This window comes from Giraffa tippelskirchi, chromosome 6, assembly GCF_054371585.1.
Source record: "Giraffa tippelskirchi isolate mGirTip1 chromosome 6, T2T-mGirTip1v1.2.pri, whole genome shotgun sequence".
In the NCBI taxonomy this organism is placed as follows: Eukaryota; Metazoa; Chordata; class Mammalia; order Artiodactyla; family Giraffidae; genus Giraffa; species Giraffa tippelskirchi.
In genome coordinates this window covers 16584635-16605147 of record NC_137280.1, presented here as the reverse complement: position 1 = coordinate 16605147, position 20513 = coordinate 16584635, and the positions used below count along the sequence as shown (strand labels likewise).

Sequence of the window (20513 nt, the reverse complement as noted above, 5' to 3'; positions counted from 1 at the left end):
GAACGCATGGGCCTCGGCAGAATGAGCGGGTCCGACATGCGGCCGGGAGGGGCAGGAGCTTGGGATCCTTCCGCCACCTGGTACCAAGAGTCACCCGTCCCTCGTGGCACATGTCTCAGCCTGTTTCCCTTTATCAGAGAGCTCTCACGTAGCCCTCAAAAAGGATTGGGAAAGAGCCAGGTTGTCGCTGAGTGGTCTTCTTTCTGATTTAACCACGTGGTAAAGTGAGAACTACCTTCTCTGAACACACATCTTCCACCCCATCAGGTAGGACCATGGTGAAGGGTGGAAGAACAAAGTGGAGGTCACTAAACTGATGGCAGGTTACTTGAAGGCAGTCGCCAGTGATCATTTTGTTGAAAGGTCCTCAATAGACATTAACAGGACAGGATGCCAGGAACACAGGTGTGACCTGCAGCTGTCCTCTGTTCTTCAGTAACAACAGAAGCAGAGGGAAAAGCTAAACCTTAAACATCACCAACATTCAACATTCTGTTGGCACTTTGGGTCGTGAAACTCGACTTAGAGAGCAGACTCGCTCTCGCCCTCACTTCATCGCCATTTTCAACACCTCTGTCTCTGACAGGGAATACTACCAGCATATAAAGCAGCCTGTAAAAGTTTGATCTCAGATTAGTTTTTTTTTTTAAACCCAGCATCTTAAATATTCACGTTTTGTTTATTCTGCTGCTCTAATCTGCTGAGATAGAATCATAACTATTCATTCGATTACATCCTACTCTTTCTTCCTTCATCGTTCACACACTGAATATTTTATTTCCACTATGTCTGAGCACTGTAAAAAGGGCAGGGACACGATGGTCAGTGAGGAAGCGCACACCAGGAACTTGGGCAGCTCTGTCAGCACATGGGGCGTTGTCTTCATCTGCCTCACCCGAAAGAAAAAGGTGCTTTCACTATGACTCCATTCCGGGTGTTGTGTTAGAATGGCAGTAGCTCCTGACATGGGATTTTTCATCCGCTTCAAGCAATCTTTTGCTTCCTCCACCCCCACCCCGCTTTGGAGCAGTTTTTGGAGCTCGCTCGGGAGGTCCGGCACTATGGATATGTACAGCTGGAACCCTGCACCTGTGACCACCCAGAACCGGGCTGCCAGGCTCTTCTTTCCATTGGCAATAATGAGATCAGCTGCTGCATAACCCTGCCTGATAACCAGACCCTGGACGTCATTTTCCAGATGGACAGAGTGAAGTGCTGGCAGGTCACTTTCCTTGTGAGTATCTTGGCACCTTGCCTTTCCCATTATTTAAAGCCTTCATCCATGATTTTAAAAATCCTAGTGTTCTTGTGTTGGTATGGGGGAGACAGGTGTGCCATTTGAATCAGTACTTTGAGTGGACTGGCATCTAAGCCACAATAAACATCATAAAATCCCATTGTCAGAGAAGCCTGGTGGGCTACAGTCCATGGGGCTGCAAAGGGTCGGACACGACTGAGCATGCACAAAGCATCACCTAGTAGTAAAACCTACCTATTATCTGGTACAAGTTCCTCACTCTTGCGGTAGAGACACTCATCTTCTCACCTTCCAACAGCAGACTTCTCTTCTCCTTGAAGGATATCTAAAGTAACAACAACATGTAGAAATAACAACTACAATTTACTGAACACTTAATACGTGCTCAGTTCCAACAAGATCTCTATGCTTGTAAACTGGATGCTGCCCAGCAGAGCTATTCTTTTTTTAAAAAAAAATTAATTTATTTTAATTGGAGGATAGTTACTTTATAATATTGTGATGGTTTTTGCCACACATCAACATGAATCAGCCATGGGTATACATGTGTCCCCCCATCCTGAGTCCCCCGCCCACCTCCCTCCCCACCCTATCCCTCTGGGTTGTCCCAGAGCACTAACTTTGGGTACCCTGCTTCATGCATTGAGCTTGCACTGGTCATGCATTTTACATATGGTAATATACATGTTTCAATGCTACTCTTTCAGATCATCCCACCCTTGCCTTCTCCCACAGAGTCCAAAATTCTGTTCTTTACATCTGTGTCTCTTTTGCTCCCCTGCCTGTAGGATTGTCGTTACTGTCTTTCTAAATTCCATATATATGCATTAATATACAGTATTTGTCTTTCTCTCTCTGACTTACTTCACTCTGTATAGTCTCTGGTTTCATCCACCTCATAAGAACTGACTCAAATGTGTTCTCTTTTTCTTAATAGCTGAGTAATATTTCACTGTGTATATGTAACACAACTTTCTTATCCATTCATCTGCCAATGGACATCTAGGTTGCTTCCATGTCCTAGCTATTCTAAATAGTCCAGCAGAGCTATTCTCAAGGGATCTTAAGGATCCCTGGGATCATACCTGCATTGCCATGTCCTTCCAAGAGAAACCTTTCTGACCAGACTTACTGAGTGCTTACTTTGTACCAGGTGCTATGCTAGGCAATGACATATATGCTATTTAATTAAGTTCTTTTTTTTTTTTCATTAGGAGGAAAACAAAGGTCAATATTTATAATAAGTAATTAGCATTTTTAATTAAGTTCTTAAATATAACCCAGTGAGCTAAGAGGCATTATCCCCTTTACACAGGAAATGGAGATTAACTAGTAGAGGACAAACACGGCTAAAGCAACCATGAAAGCCAGCTACTAAATCCATGAAACCCAACGGGATTTTTTTAGCTGCCTCAGTATTAGGCCTGTCTGCAGCATTTGATCCGTCAACCATGTCTTCCTTTTCACAACTCCCCCTGCTTCCTCCTCTAATTTTGTGGGCTGCCTCTCCCTCTGACCACTCCTGAAATGCTGGTGTTTCCTGGGGTTCCATTTCTAGAATCTCTCTTCTACTTATCTCCTGAAGTCAGTTTCCCAGATGACTGTCAACAGGTCCAGTATTTCCTACCGCATTCTTGACATCTTCACCAAGTGATTCACAGACACCTCAAACTCAACCTTTCCCCAAATCGGACTCATTCTTTCCCATATGCCCAACCTAGGGTTCTTCCTCCTGTATTCCCTATCTTGATAAATAGGATTTCCATCACCACTTCTAGTTGCCAAACCAGCAATCTTGAAATTACCCCTAACTTTTCTCTTATCTTAACAAATTTTAATTGCTGATGCAGACCTATCTGTTCTATGACACTGGTGGTGGTGGTGTTCAGTTGCTAAGTCATGTCCGACTCTTTGCGGCCCCATGGACTGCAGCACACCAGGCTTCCCTGTCCTTCACTGTCTCCTAGAGTTTGCTCACATTCATGTCCACCGAATCGATGATGCTACCTAACCATCTCATCCTCTGCCGGCCCCTTCTCCTTTTGCCTTCAATCTTTCCCAGCATCAGGGTCTTCTCCAGTGAGTCAGCTCTTCGCATCATTCTATGGCACTGCTCTCCTTCAAGATTCTCCTTTTCTCTCTGCTCTCACGTCTTGATCTCAACGTCTGTTTCCTGGATGAAATCCCACAGCCTCCTAACCCTTCTCACTGCCCTACTCTTTCCCTCTTGGGGTCAGAAGAAAAAAACACATCATATGATTTCAGTCCCTTTAAACTATGGGAACTTGTTTTGTGGCCAACGTTTGGTGTATCTTGAAATGTTCAGTGTGCACTTGAGAAGAATGTATATGCTGCCACTGTTGAGAATGCATATGTTACCCTAACTCTAAGCCTATAAATATCAATCCCGTCAAGTGGTTAATGACGTTCAAGTCTCCTCTATCCTTATACATTTCTCTCTACTTGTTCTATCAGCTATTGTGAAGAGTGTTAAAATCTTCAAATATAATTGTAGATTTGTCCATTTCCTTAAATTTTATTAGTTTTTCCTTCTTGTCTTCTATAGATTATTGTATTATTTAGACATGTGTTTGTTCCATTGTTTTTTTAGCCACACCTTTTAAATTTATGGTTACTTGAGTCTTTAATATATACCTTTTTACCTTATTACAGTCTACTTTCGAATATTACATCATTTCACAAAAAGCTTAAAAACCTTACAACAGCGTACCTCTGTCTGCCCCTTCTGTTTTTTGTGGTATTTGTTGCCATACATTATTTCTACACATATTATAAATCTCATACTGTGTTATAATTATTTTTGCTTTCAACAGTTAATTACTTTTTATTTAAATTGAAAGGTAAACTTTTAATTTTGATATAATTATAGATTCATATGTAGTTGAAAGAAATGGTACAGAGATTTTGCATACACTTTACCCACTTCTCTTCAATTATTACATCTTTCAAAACTAGAGTACAGTATCACCACTCAGGCTATTGACATTGATTACAATGAAGAGTCGAGACATTTCCATCATTGCAAGGATCCTTCATGTTGGCTTTTTTATAGCTGCATCCACTTACTCCCACTCTCATCCTTCCTGAACCCCTGGCAACCCTAATCTGTTTGCCATTTTCATATTGTATCATTTCAAGAATATTATATAAAGCTTTTGGAAGTGATGGATATATTTAGGACTTGATTGTGGTGATCATTTCATGGATACATGCGTATGTCCAAACTCTTCAAATTGTGTACATTAAATATGTGCAGTTTTTTGCGCATCAATTATAACCTCAGTTAGAAAAAACAAACACACACACACATAAACAAGGTTATGCACCGGTCAGTTGATGAAGATATTGTGACCAGAGGTTCGCAAGAACCTAAACCTATATTTCCCCTTGGACTGTGCATCAGAACTCACTAACGCAGTGTTTATGGAAACTATAGAACATAGCTAATGTGAAAAACAAGACTTCACTGTGTTTAGGAGGTAAACATAAATAAAAGCAAGGAATTTGTTACCTTAAAAAATAAAAGAATGTTACATGAATATAATCGCACAGTATGTAGCCTTTGGGAATTTTTTTACTCAGCATAATTCTTTGGAAATTCATTCAGCTTGGTGTGTATATAGCAGTAGTTTGTTTCTTTTTGCAGCTGAGCAGTATTCCATGATATAGAATAGCCACAATTTTTTTAAACACTCACCCAAAGAAAGATATCTGGTTGTTTCCAGTTATTAGCTATTATGAATAAAGCTTCTATAAATGTTCATTTATAGGTTTTTGTCTGAGCACAAGTTTTCATTTCTCTGGGATAAATGCCTAGGAGTGCAATTGCTGGAAGTTGCGTATTTAATTTTTTAAGAAACTGCCAAATTGTTTTCAAGGGGGCTGTGCCAATTTATTATACATTCCCACCAGCGATATATGAGTAAGCCAGTCTCTCCACTTTCTCATCAGCATTTGGTGTTGTCATTATTTTTTATTTAGTCATGCTGATAAGTGTGTATTGGTATTCAATTGTGATTTTAATTTGCCTTTCCCTCATGGCTAACGATGTTGAACATCTTTTCATGTGCTTATTTACCATCTGGGTATCTTCTTAGGTGATACATCTTCATAATTTCTCCCATTTTCCAATTGGATTTTTTGTTTACTATTGAGTTTTGAGAGCACTTACATTCTAGATGTTAGTCCTTTTTTGGATATGTGGCTTGCTAGTATTTTCTCTCACTTTGTAGTTTTTCATTCTCTTCAGAGGGTCTTTTGCAGAGCAAAAGACTTTAATTTTGATGAAGTTGTTTTTCTTTATTGTGTTTCTGGTGTCAAGTCTAAATTCTTTGCCAAACCCTAAATCCTGAAGAATTTTTCCCAGGGTGTTTTTTTTTTTTTTTTCTAAAGGTTTCATAGGTATAGGTTATACATTTAAATCCATGATCTGTTTTGAGTTAATTTTCACGTAGGGTGTGAAATTTAGAGCAAAGTTCCCTTTTTTGCCTATGGAAGTCCAATTGCTCCAGGACCATTTGTTGCAAAGGCTATCTTTCTTCAATTGAACTGCTGTCATACCTTTGTAAAAAATCAGTTGGGCACATTAGTGTGGGTCTAGTTCTGTTCCATTGATCTTTGTGTAGACATACAGAAGGAGGCATAGATCCCTCTACCAATACCACATCATCATTCTCTTCTACTGTAACAGTTTTATCAAGATATTATTCACATTCCACACAACATAAAATGTACAACTCAGTAGCATTCAGTATATTCAGAGTTGTGTAACCATCACCACAATCAATTTTAGAATACCTCAAAAAGAAGTTCCATACCCTTTACTTGTTACTTCCTTGTCACCAGGCCTAGGAAACCACTAATTTACTTTCTGCCTCTATAGATTTGCCTATTCTGATCTTACTATATTAATGGAATCATACATGGTTCCTGTGACTGTTTTTTTGCGAGGGAAATGCCAAACAGAGACCAGAGGTCTTGCTAAGTTGAGGAGAAAGAGATAAAAATTTGTGAAGTGGTGGTTAGAATTTATGGGATAAAAGACTAAAGACAAGGGTTTTACATAGAGCAATAGCTCCAGAAACCACCTTTCAAATCTTTTGGCTAAATAATGATTTGTGCATGTGTGGGTGATGCACAAATTTGCATCTGGGAAGTCTGGGGAAAAAAACCACTGAAAAGCAGCCAGTTGAACAATTCCAAAAGCATGTTGAACAATTGAAAAAAAACATACTGGTGTTTTTATTTAACAATGTTGCCAGGGTTCATCCTTGTTGTAGCATATATCTGTACTTTATTCCTTTTATGGTCAAATAATATTCCATTGTATGGATATATCCACTTGTCCATTGATGGTTGTTTCTACCTTTTGACTGTTATGCATTATGCTACTATGAACATTTGTGCATAAGTTTTTTTTTATGTGGACATAGGTTTTCATTTCTCTTGGGTATATACCAAGGAGTGGAATTGCTGGTAATTCTACCATAGTGGTTAATTTTTATGGTTAGCTTTTTGAGGAAAGTCCAGACTGTCATTCACAATGTCTTCTCCATTTTACATTCCCACCAGCGCATAAGAGGATTCCAATTTCCCCATATCCTTGCCGATACTTGTTATTATCTGATTTTTTCTTTTTTAAATATAGCCATTCTAATGGATGTAAAGTGGTATCTCCTTGTGGTTTTATTTCAGTCTTTTTTTCTCTCTGTGCTTAATTTTGGGTAGTTTCTGTTGTCATGATTTCAAGGTCATCAATCTTCTGTAGCAACTAATGTGTGTCTTTCCCATCCATTATATTTTTATTTCTACTATTATACACTATTTTTCATCTCTACAAATTCCACTAAGGTCTTTTTTATATCTCCCATTTCTCTCCTTATCATGCTATTTTTTCTAAATTTTTGCGTGTGTGGAGCATATTTAAAATAACTGTTTTCATATTGTAGTCTACTAATTCCATCAGCTCTGACATTTCTATTGATTGATTTTTCTCCTCTTTGCAGAGTACACTTATCTCATACTTTGCACACCAGGTAATTTATTATGGTATGCCAAACACTGTGAATTTTACATTGTTGAATGCTGGATTTTATTGTATTCCTTTAAAGAAAATTGGATTTTGTTCTGTCGCACAATTAAATTACTTGGAATTAGTTTTATTTTTTTGAGGCTTGCTTTGCTTTTAAGCTTTCTTAAGGCAAGTCAAGAGCAGTCTGGACTACTAATTTAGTACTTTACTCAATAGCTGCCATTCTTAGAACCCTTTGTGTCTTGTTTATTATGTTATCTCTACTCTGGTTGATAGAAACTATTTCCAGGCTGGTTTAAGAGCTTTTGGAATTGTTCAACCTGCTACTTTTCAGTGGTTCTTTCCCCAGACTTCCCAGATGCAAATTTGTGCATCTCCCATACATGCACAAATCATTATTTAGCCAAAAGATTGGAAAGGTGCTCTCTGGAGCTCTTGCTCTACGGTAAAACTTTTATCTTTAGACTTCTAGCCCATAAATTCTAACCGCCACTTCACAAATTTTTGTCTCTTTCTCACCAACTTAGCAAGACCTCCGGATTCTGGGTTTCCCTCCCTGTACTGAATCTTGGAAACTCCTCCAGGCAGTAAGCTGGGTAACCACAGGGCTCATCTTACTTGTTTTCTGCTTCTCAGGATTGACAGTTCTGCATTCTCTGTTGTTCTGTGTCTGAAAAGAGCTGTTTCTCGGTTCATTTTTTACATTGATGCCGCCAGACCCATAGTCCTAAAATACAAATTTGTGTTATTATTCGGCTTTTAAAATCTTTTAACAAAATGGCCTGTTGCCCTTAAGATAAAGTTCAGACTCCTTCACTTAGCTTGTAAAACCTGGAACAGCCAGGACTCTTTGGTAGCAAATAGTAGAAACCGATACTTCTGGCTCTAGTGGGGGAAAAAAAAGGATTTATTAGAGGGATAGGAGATAATCCACTGATTTAAAGGAAAGGGTGAAAAAAAAAAAAAAGACTGAAATAAAGGCTCAGGATAACCAGGAACCAGAGGAGCTCAAGATTTCTAGAAAACAGGGATTCTTTATCAGGACCTGCTCTTTGGATCCTTCTGCCCTGGAATCAAATGAGAGACCCAGAGTATTTATCCAGTTGGCTTGAGCTTGGGTCATGTGCCACCCTCCAAGAGAGCAGCATTTGCTGACTGTCCTAGCTTGAGAGCCACAGTGAAAAGATTTCCCAAGGGAATTTGAAACTCTAGTACCAGAAGAAAAAGTGATCGATGCTGCAAAGCAAAAATCACGGGTGCTTCCTTCCAGGCTTCCAGGCTCTGGCCCTGCCCTTCCTCTCTCAGCCCCACATACGTCACAGCGAATGATTCAACCACGCTCCAGTGTGCCAGGCTCCTTCATGCCTCAGTGCATCTGCACTTATTTTGTCTTCTACCAAGAACCACTTGTTACCACCACACCCCCTCCCCTCAAAAAAACACACAACAAACTTGGATAATTTCTACTTCTGCTCAGATAACACTCTCCCTCCACTCTTGCCCCACCAGAACTTCCTTTACTTCCTAGTCTGGATTAGATGTCCATCCTGTTTACTTCCATAGACCTGTATTTGCTTCCCTTATACTTATATCAAACTATGATGATTTATTGTACTTTCATGGCTCCCCAAAAGACTGATAGCTTCTTGGGAATAGGGATATTCTCACTTGTTTTGATATTTTGTGCAGCACATAATAGCCATTTAAATTCCTACTGAATGTCAAATAATATCTTTTCCTTTGTAGGGGACTCTGCTGGATACGGATGGGCCACAGCAAACTCTCAACCAGAACTTAGAGCTCAGATTTCAGTATTGCGAGGATAGTCACTGGCGGTGGTTTGTTATTTATACCAAACAGGTAAGTTCTCAGGGCAGAGCAGAAAAACCTTCAGTGCTAAATGCCCTCTTGCGTGCTGGGGTAGACAAAGCACATTGCCCTAACCCAAGTGGAGCAGAATACTAGAGTATGCCACACATGCGCTTTTAGGCCTGTAATACCATTTATTTGTTTTGGTTTTGTTTTATTTCGTGGTTGTTCAGCTGCTAAGTCAGGTCCTACTCTTTGCGGCCCCACAGACTGCAGCACGCCATTCTTCCCCGTACTTCACTATCTCCCAGAGTTTGCCCAAACTCATGTCCATTGAGTCGGTGATGCTATCTAGCCAACTCATTTTCTACCGCCCTATTCTCCTTTTGCCTTCAGTCTTTCCCAGCATCGGGGTATTTTCCAGTGAGCCGGCTCTCAGACTTGTTTTATTTTACTTGTCACCAAAGTTTTCATATAAATTAGAAATGAATTTACCAAGTAACAGAAGACTCAACTATCAGTGACTTAGACCATGGATTAACTTCTCAAGGAACCAATGATGGTAAATATATATTTTAGGTTTTTAGGCTCATATGGTCTCTGTTGCAACAACTTAACTCTATTGTTGTAGCACAAAAGAAGCCACAGACAATATATAAACAAATGGGTATAGCTGTTTTCCAATAAAACCTTATTTATAAACACAAGTGAATGGGGCTAGATTTGTTTGCCAACCCTTGGCTTATACAATACACATTTTTATCATCTTACTTAATAAGAACACTGGAGGGAGATGTTGCCATCCCTATAATTCTTTTGGCCTTTTCCAAGTAGATAAAAGCAAAAGTCATACCCCAGAACCACCCCCCAACCCCCAGCAGACTTTCCATTTTGTCTTACTGGCCAGAACTGGGTCCTAGCTTCAAGGGAGTCTGGGAATCAAGCTTTTATCATAGAGCAACAGGATTCATGATCAGCTTAGAATAAACATGAGTCATTGCCTAGAGCTGGGTACTTTGTCATTCCCAAATCAGGGTTCTGTTACCAGCGAAGAAGGGACAATGGTTATTGGGTAGCAATAGTTAAATCTGAAGTAAATGTGAAATACTTTAAATAAAAAATCCATTAAAAATCTAATTTTCTATATGCCAAATCCAATTGGAAATTCTTTTTACTTAGCTAACTTAAACTATTTCAATTTGGAGTCAAAACTGCAAGTGTTCTAAAACAAAACCAAAATATCGAAGTAGTCTTTGTATCAACATTATATTCAACTTGAGTACCTGGTGTGTGTCCTCAGGCTCACTTGCTCAGACTCCTCTGTCCATGGGATTTTCCAGGCAAAAATACTGGAGCGGGTTGCCATGCCCTCCTCCAGGGGATCTTCCCGACCCAGGGATCGAACCCACATCTCCTGCAATGGCAGGCAAATTCTTTACCACTGCGCCTGGTGATCACATTCAGTTCTGTATTCTGTGCAGCATTCCGGTTTTAGGCAACCAAAGCTCAGTTTTAACTCTCCACTAGTACAGTTCTGATCAAAAGATGATAGATATCCATGTCCTCTGAAAAACAAAGTACTAAATCAAAATCCCAGGTGAAAGAAATAGTCCCCCAGGTTCACCTTAAATATAAAACATCCTTAGGGAAGTGGTAGGATGGTTTGCTGACGCAAGATCTGCAGTCACGTGGAAACACACACAGAGATTTTGGCAGCGAAACCACCCCCTTCCCTCTGAATGCTAAGTGAGGTAGTTAAATTTTATTATGGTCTTTTAATCTAGTCTGTACAAATGAGTGTAAGCCACTAAGGAGAGGTGCAATAAACATCCTTTGAAAAGAGTCCTTGTAAGGTCTTATTGCCTTTGGAGTGTGGATTTATCGATGTGCACCCAAGGGCTACTTCTGCAAAAGGCAGAAATGTGGTTTGTGTGCCTTGCAAATACAAAAAGAAGGCTTGGCCCAACTCTTCCCTGGGTCCTTTAAATGGAAGCTTATATATAGTAAGATTTATTGATGTATTTACGTTTTATTTTTTGGCTGTGGTGGGTCTCTGTTGCTACACTTGGGCTTTCTCTTGTTGCCCGGAGCAGGGGCTACTCTTCGCGTGCTCGTGCTTCTCACTGCGGCGGCTTCTCTTGTTGCCAAGGAGCACAGACTCTAGGCACATGGGCTTCAGTACATTGTATAGGAGTATGGAATCGGTCTACACCTTGTGGGACACCATTAAACTCCCCTCCTAGCTGTATCGGCTCAGAGTTTGCTGTCATTTACCTATTTCGTACCCTGATGTTGCATGGGTGACATATATGCAGAGATAAACAGGGTTCGTTCTTAGCTAAAGCAGGAAGGCAAGCTTTGTTTCTGTGTATCATCCCCATATCCGTGACTCTTTTCCTTATTGGTGGCAGCCCTTTCTTTACCCTCTTTTCTCTCCGCTTAAATAAAATGCAACCCAGCTCTGTAAGACTTTGAAACGCCCCCTCTATGTAGCCCCTTCGCCCTCTAGTTCTGCTTTCTGTGTCCCCGTCCTCCAAAAGCTCTCTACATGGCTGCCACTGTAACCTGAGCTTTCCCTCCCTCTCCCCTCTCCTCCTCTCTCTCATCCCCTCACCCCCAAGTTCAGGGACCATCCTTGAGCACAAATTTATACTCAAGTTCTCTAGCCTGAAGCTTTGAGCTCCGGTTGTCTGAAACCTCAGTGGGGCTGAATGAGAAATGAACAGTCCAAGAGTTGAGAGCAGAAAAAAGAGGGGGAAAAAAAGAATCTGTGGGAAAGGCGCAAAAGGGAAAATCACAGGGGAACCTTAAGTTTGGCACAAGGGGTAAAGTTCCTAGAGAAAGGAAAGCACCAGCTTTTGTGCAGCAAGATGCATATGACCTGTGTCTTGCCACTAGCAGTGATGAGCCATTGATAAGCCGCAGGTGGTGTTAGGGACAATGGTCAGTCTTGACAATGAATGACTAAAAATACCAGGAAAATTAAAAAATTAAGAAAAATGACTAATTTTCTCTTCAGTTCAGTAAGAGCCATAAGGTGCTAATATATCCTTTCAAACAGCTTGATATGTATGCCTACTTATAGGTCTCTCAATCATTATGTATACAGTTAAATAGAAGATTGACCATCATCATTTGATTCGATTGTGATTAGAAGTGGTTTTTATTATTTGTTGCTCATAAGACATGAGCTGTTTACAAAGTAACAGAAAAAAAATGGGATGTAAGGGGGCAGTTTTGAAAAAAATTAGTAACGAGATCCTGGTCACTTTTAATCTATCTTTTAAAAAATTTACTGTAAGTATATCCCTGTATTTGAGAAAATTTACAGTTACTTGCTGGTTACATCTTATGAAATTAAGGAAAGTCAACGAACTCTAAATTCTTAAAAGCATAATTTTGGAGGACAGGACACAAAACCTGCTTCTCAGTATGAAGAGGGAAGGAAGAGAATGAAGTCTTTAACTGGGAGAGTTCTTTATTTCTGGGTTTCTTAGGCTTTTTTGCTGAGTAGCTGTTTGAAAAAGATGATCTCAGAAAAGATGGTAAAGCAAGCTGCAGAGAATCCAGAAATGGTAAGTGCTCTTATCTGTGTCTGTGTTTCAGTTTGTTTCTACCATCAGCTGACACTAAAATACACTGATGAATTTCCCTGGGCCAGCAGCAAGTCTGGTTTTCCAGTTCAGTTCAGTTCAGTCGCTCAGTCGTGTCTGACCCTTTGCAACCCCATGGACTGCAGCACGCCAGCTTCCCTGCCCATCACCAACTCCCAGAGCTTGCTCAGTCTCATGTCCATCAAGTTGATGATGCTATCCAACCATCTCATCCTCTGTCGTCTCCTTCTCCTTCCACCTTCAATCTTTCCCAGCATCAGGGTCTTTTCAAATCCAGGGGCGAACCCAACTGCCCAGAAGTGAGTTTCTCAGCTCTCTGGGAGCTCAGTCTTCAGAATTCAAGCCAATTTCCCAGGGAGAAGTCAGTTGTCCTTGAATTGCTGAGAACTTGCTAACCCTCTACCCTGTATCCTTGTATTTCTGCCTTCTCCCAAATGAAAGATTCCAGATTTACCATAAAAGCGACAACATGGACAGAATCAGCATGGCAGGTATGAGCTTAAATAAGCTCTGAAGTTTTGTCTCTAGATAGAACTCACAGCCTCTTGATACTTCCATTGTACCAAATTAAAATGCCTTTAGCAGTTGGGAGAAGCCATCGAGTAAAAGAAGCTCTTGAGGCTATAATTTTTTCTCAGTGTAAAATTTATTTTTCTTGTCTCCATCTCTTCAATAAAGGCCTAGTTACTCACTGAAAGTATTGGTGCTGGGGCTGTAAAGAGAGTTCCTGAGATTCTAAACTTTCTACTTTCCTTGTCACCATCAGGATACAAGCTTATCCCAAGTAAGACAGTACAGTTTGATTTTTTAAAATGACATTTATCAACATAATTCTCTTGTAGGATAACACACTGGGCTTTCAAAATACAACAGAAAATATTTGAAAACTTTTCCTAATGTTTTAATTTTAGTGTATTATAAGAGGGCGGATTATACCTTTAGTTTGACACTGATCTTTACTTGACTTTGCAGCCTTTTTCCTCAGGAAAATGTTGCATTTTATACTTACTTTTCTTTCTTCTAGAACTCAAAATATTTTCCCAGGGAAGATAAAATTCACTGCCCCTTGGTGTTTAAACACTTCAAAATGTACTAGAGAATAGCAAATCACACCAATAAAACAATCAAGGATGTTTTTTTTTTTAAAGCATAATAAAATCTAACCTCCTAAGGAGGATGGACCCCCTTAGGCCTCAATTTAAATATATGTATATGATAAATATGTATAAACATAAACATATCATGTATCATTTTATATAGGTATGTGTATAGAGAGAGAGACAGAGAGAGAGAAAAGCAATTGATGTAGCCCCATTAAAAGGGAGAAGTACTCTCAAATGTGGTTTGATAAAATGCAAGCTACTTGATTCAGGCAATACTTGTACAATGAATATCTAAAAGAGTTTTCTCTACAACAGGAGGATGTAGTAATCTATTTAAAGTTTTCAAGAAAAACAACCACACCATCATATTCCATAGATTTGCATGCAAATTAAAATCTATAATTTATCCTGGTGACTGATAGCAAAATCAGCATGGTAGTCAATAAAACTTGTATTGCCTTATCCAAATACTCATCAAGTTTTATTTTCACAAACTCTTTATTTCTTTCCTTGTGTTGGTTCTTAGAAGTTAAGATTTTTCCTCTGAAAAATGCATGGTGTTGGAATAGTTCACATTTCAAGAGAATGTTGTAGGAATAGTCCACACTTTAGTCTGGAATTTCATCTATTAATACAAACCCCTGGGTAGAATGAGACCCTGGAAAGGAGATAGAAAAGACAGATAATCTCTTTGAACTTTAACTGGATCTCCTCGCAAAGCACAGTTGATAAGAACAAGTCATTTTATGGAGTTTAAAGTAACCATATAAATGTTAGACTGTGATTACTCATTTTCTAGGCAAAATATATAAAGCCTGAACTGACACCTATCTCTTATAGAAGTCTCAAAGACCAAAATGCAGAGGTCTCTAATTTACAAGGCAGAATAAATTCTAAGATTTTATAATTGTGAAGAATCTGGGGAGGAAAAGAAAAACTGAGAAAACTGTAACCAACCGAACCCCATAAATAAAGCAGATGGCCCTTTGAGAGATTCAGTACTACTGTTTTATCCTGGTAAGAAGGAAGAAGTGAAAGAAGAAATTTAGTGCTAACTTAGAGTTAATTAGGAGAAGGCAATGGCACCCCACTCCAGTACTCTTGCCTGGAAAATCCCATGGACGGAGGAGCCTGGTAGGCTACAGTCTATGCTTTCACTTTTCCCTTTCATGCACTGGAGAAGGAAATGGCAACCCACTCCAGTATTCTTGCCTGGAGAATCCCGGGGACAGCGGAGCCTGGTGGGCTGCCGTCTATGGGGTCGCACAGAGTTGGACACGACTGAAGCGACTTAGCAGCAGCAGCAGAGTTAATTAGCTTAGTTAGCTTTAGGCAATGGTTTCAGAGGTTAAGACTTGAACCACCTATGAAGAGATGATTACGATTTGAAGTCAAATGAATGCACTAAAGAAAAATGTAAACATGCAGCAAAAACAGTGTTAAATTCCTAAGACAGTACTAATTGAAAGACCAGAAAGGAGAAAAACGTGTAACATTATTCTTAGAGCTGTGCTCTTATACAAAAACCTAAATTGATTTTTTAAAATATTTGCTACTTTTAACTAGAACAAAATTAAAGGATTATTTTATTTGAAAATAAAGTATATAGTTACGAGTAGTTTTGACTGCCAATAACAAAAAACAAAACAAGACAAAATAAGTGTTTGGGACAAGATAAAAGTCTGTTTCTATCTCGTCCAAAAGCCCAGAAGTAGGCAGAATGGGGCTGTGATAATGATTTCATGATGTCACCAGAGATCTTCCTGCTCTGCCATCTTCAGTTTGTGGCTTTTACCTCGTGCACAAGATGACTGCTGGAGGTCCAGCCATTACATGCACATTCTAGACAACAAGCATAAGGAAAGTATACAGAAGCATTCACCTTTTTTCTTTAATGAGGAGTCTCAGAAGTCCCACATAGAATTTCTGCTTATAGTTCATTGTCCAAGAGTTAGTCATATCACAGGCCCCCACCCAGCTGTAAGGAAGTCTGGTAAATGTAGTCTTTTTGCAGAGTATGTTGTCTTTCCAAATAAATGTGGGTGTTACTACTAAGAAAGAACAGAATGAATAATGGAGTAGGCTAACAGCAATCTCTGCTATGTAAAGAAATCTAAAAGACACCAAGAAAAGAAAGCAGGTGGATTTTTTGTAGTACATGTATTCCCTGCATACAGGATATAAGGGCTTCCCTGATAGCTCAGTTGGTAAAGAATCGCCTGCAATGCAGGAGACCCTGGTTTGATTCCTGGATTGGGAAGATCCTATGGAGAAGGGAAAGACTACCCTCTCCAGTATTCTGGCCTGGAGAATTCCATGGACTGTATAGCCCATGGGGTCGCAAAGAGTTGGACAGGACTGAGTGACTTTCACTTTCATTCCTAAGGAGCTTCTGAAAGTGTATTATCATCATTATAATTATCATTATTTATATATTGAACCATAATCTGAATACATGAGAGTTACCAGAAATATGCTAGTAAATATTTTCTGAATTGTAAAAACTGTTTTTAAAATAGTCTATACCTAGTTTGTTTTTATTCGTTTGTATAACTTTTCCTTAGGTTTACTTAACAGTGGGTCTGAATCTCTAAACTGGTCTTCTGAAAAATGGCAAAGAACAAGGCGGCCTTCTGACTCCAGCTTGCCTCACACCTCCCATCCCCTCCCCTGTTGCCGTAACCATATGTATTTCTCTCTCCACTCCTCTTTCATTTGGGGCGAGATCAGACAGTGTAAAAGGCCACTGGGTGCTTTGAAGTGTGTTTCTGTTATGTGATGAGAAGGGGAAACACCAAGGGCAGTGCTCTGTGATGTCCCGGGAAACGGCAGCCTCTGCATAGCTGGTCCAGGTCAGAAAACAGAAAAGGTACTGACATTACAGCTGTCAGAAGAATGGTCCGAGAATAGCGGGAGGACAGTTTCAGAAAGCCAGAGGGGAAGGAAAGAAGGGTTATGCTATCAACAGAAACTCTCTGTTGAGAGAGAGAGAGTGCAAAAAAGGATTAACTCCCCCCCAATTGTATCACCCTGGTATATAAAATATAAAAAGCCTACTGAAATAAGTCAAGGAAACAAACTATATCAGAAATTGCTGAACAATTCTAGTGTGTTTTATTTTTGCATAGGGAGAAGGAGGGGAAGGAGACTAGGAGAGAGAAAAATTCCAAGAAGTTTCCCCCAACTTCTGTATTTGATTGCACGAGACGACTTACAGACTATCATGTAATGCTGTAAAATGATAAAATAATAAAACACAAGGCACAGGAACATTACTTTCTCATTTATCAAGACCTAATAATGATTTTTTAAAACTATTGAGATAGACTGCAAATATATGAACATCTCTATTGAGACTACTAACCTAAAGGAAGTCCTATTATCCTTCAAAGCAATATATTTTACAGAAAAATTAAGTTAATCATAGTTAAAAAATAGTCCTCTTTTGCAGTACCATGTTGTTTATCCCACTTATTTTGTAATGTCCCACTCTATATAGTCTCATGAATAATAAGCAGCTTAGTTAATTCACCTCCTCATTCTATCATTTACCGATGCCTATATTTACCATACGGAGAAGGCAATGGCAGCCCACTCAAGTACTCTTGCCTGGAAACTCCCATGGATGGAGGAGCCTAGTAAGCTGCAGTCCATGGGGTCGCACAGAGTCGGACACGACTGAAGCGACTTAGCAGAACAGCAGCAGCATATTTACCATATATAGTGGCTAGAAACTGAGAATCCAGGGTCAAGGAATTTATTTGTTGGAAAAGAAAAGCAATTAGTAAAGAGACATTTAGGATGATAGAGTGATAAGCTGAGATATGCACTGAATGCATAGTTCTTTAATAGTAGTTCTCTTCTTTTTCTGTTGGATTGGCTAAAAAATTCTTCCAGGTTTTTCAGTATGCTTGGAAAAACCTGAATGACCTTTTTGGCCAACCCAATATAAGAAAAGTCTAAGAGTCCTTTCCCCTAAACCCTGGCTAGGAGACTGACCTTGGTGTGCTATGACCTTACCCTCTGACCTCCAGCTTCCAACCAGTGTCACCCATGGGGAAACCCAGTGAGGTGGGAGGAAATGGAGACCAGGGTATTTATTTCTCCAACTCTGTCCCTGCTGGGTCTCTGCGGCTGGCCCAGTCCTCGGCTCAGGGCCACAGCTCCTGAAGTGACCTCTCCTACCTGCTACTTTGGCCACTCTGGTTCCTGTACCAGCTGCTCCCCTCGCCCCTTCAGACCCAGAGTGGTGAGAACCCACACCCACCCCAGCTCCTCGATATGCGCTACATCCTTGCATTGATGCACTTTAATCCTTCCCACACCTCCATTAAGCAGTTCCTTGTAGAAAACTCCCTCAGTTACCCCAGGAGTAAGCCATCTGCTTTCTGCTGGGCCCCTGACTGTTACATTAAGTTTACCTTATGTGCATGAGGTATATTCAAGTGTCTTAAACTTCAGTTTGCTTCTTCTCTTGATTAATGATGCCTTTTGATTAATCAGAGCCCCATTTGGCTTTGGTTCAGCATATGGATCGGAGCTCTGTGGATTATTTCTGGACTTAGGAGTTCATTTTGTGTGAAGTCCTTTTAAAAGCCATGTTAAATCACAAAATCCATAGGCAGCCACCAATGTTAAACATTAAGCTTCACTTCACTTTCGGGGACTCAATTTCTGAAACGTTGAGATATTTGCACACGAAGGGGGACTGTGCAGATGACAAGCAGGTGTCCTGCTGACTGGCAGCCTTCGGGACCATTAAGAGGATTATTGTGGAAGGAGAAATGTGCTGGTTAAATAGATTATTTGTGTGCTCGCTTTTCTGGCTGTGCTGACTGACATTTCACTAATCTATTTAGCAGATTGAAGTTCCAGAACAAGGCAAAAGTAAAAAATACCACATTCAACAAAACCAGGTCTGTGAGTAAAATTATGTAATGGATATATTATAATTTTGATAAATCTGTCTGTTTTTCCCCTTTTAAGTAACCAAAGTCATTCTACTTTTAAGATTAAGCCAGAATTCTCTTTCTCAGAAGCTCCTCCATGCAGACTGGTCCAATTGGATGACCATCACAGAAACATAGTGTTTTTACTGTAGAACCCAGTTGGGCTAGGAGAAATGCTTTCCTGAATTTATATATACAAAAGTTCCAAGAAGAACACAAAACTCTAGTGATTTTCTTCTCCACTCCATGCAGTTTTTTTTTGAAAATATTCTTTCTAGTTTGTATGTTTTAGTTTCATAGACTTTCTGCAGTGTATTCTGTATAAAACAGCCTTTAAGTTGATAAACTGCTTTTTCAAGCATTTAGGTCTGCTGTGCAGATAACAGTAGCAGTAAATATCATAACAGCAAGCATTAATAAACACTCATGGCCAGACCCCATTCAAAGCACTTTTCAGTGGATTAACACATTTATCCTCACCATGATCCTGTATCATTGGTACTGTATCACCATTCCTCAAATCAGTTGAGGAAACTGGGACACAGAGAAGTTAGGTGACCTGCTCCAGGTTGCACAGTTATCAGTGGTAGAAGGAAGCAGGCAGTCTGATTCCACAGCTGTGTCCTTAACTAACTCTTCCTTTTGAGGTTCAGAGCTTAGTGGGGGGTGAATGAAATAAAGGTGGCCTCTAAGTAGCATTGAATGGGATTCACTATTGATTCAGCTCCTGTCACAGAGCCTGCTGTGTATATAAAGGTAGTTAGTATATAAGTACAATATTTATAAATATATAAGGTCCTTCCTTGAGTGAATAAGCTCAGAGAAAAATTATAAAAACAGACTAAAAGCAGACCTGTCTCTCTTACATAATAATAGCATTTCTGGCTGCTTACATCAGAGACAGGCAGTGAGAATTCCACTTACTGGCTATGTGTCTTCAGGCAGATCAAAAAAACTGAATTCGTATAAGGGATGCTTGGGGTGCTCATTAAAATGCAAATTCCCACCCCAAAAGATGGATCCAGTAGATCAGTGTTTATAGCAAGAATGCCAATGGGAAACACTGCACCAGACTTCAGTTTCTTTATCTTTAAGATAACTCCATCACTTAAATTCATCCATGTCAGCAGCATAGTATGGCATAGAGCTGTGGTTCTCAACCTTGGCTTTATATTGGTATCACCTGGAGAGCTCAAAAAACATGATGGCTGAGCCCCACTCAAAGACTCTGATTTATTAATAAATTTTTCTGAGGGGCTTGGCAGTGGAATTTTTTAGCTGCCCAAGTGGTCTAAAGTACAGCCAGAATTGAAACCATTACTCTAAAAGAGTGGTTCTCAGAGTGGGGTCCCTAGACCATCAGGGTCAGCATCCCTTGGGAACTTACTAGAAGTTCAAATTCTCAGGCCCCAACTGTATTGGACCAGAAGCTCTGGGGCCGGGGCCCACCAATCATATTGAGCAAGCCCTCCCAATGAGTCTGATGCATGTCTGAGTTCGAGAGCCACTGTCCTAGAATGAGAGATGCCAGTCAGCACAGATGAACAGCAATGCTAAAGCAGGGGAACCTCTGTCATACTCTGAGCAGGGCTAGCATGTTGGAAGGGAGCCTGGTGCCCAACTATATTGAATTCCAGCTTACTTTAGCCAGCCTTTATAGAGAGCTTATCCCGAGCTAGGCACTGTTATAATTGCTTTCCACATATAATTCACAGCAACCCAGATATT

At 39.9% G+C, this 20513-nt stretch overlaps 1 protein-coding gene across 3 annotated transcripts in view; it reads left to right on the top strand.

Moving 5' to 3' along the window:
- SNX31 (sorting nexin 31) overlaps positions 1-20513 on the top strand; it is an 80639-nt gene that overhangs the window by 58752 nt on the left and 1374 nt on the right. For all 3 annotated transcript variants that reach the window (XM_081503441.1, XM_081503442.1, XM_081503444.1), the window contains 4 exons: positions 1031-1234; positions 9057-9170; positions 12617-12694; positions 18696-18752. In XM_081503441.1, coding sequence (XP_081359567.1) covers positions 1031-1234; positions 9057-9170; positions 12617-12694; positions 18696-18752 — 453 coding nt within the window. The remainder of the gene's footprint in view (positions 1-1030; positions 1235-9056; positions 9171-12616; positions 12695-18695; positions 18753-20513) is intronic.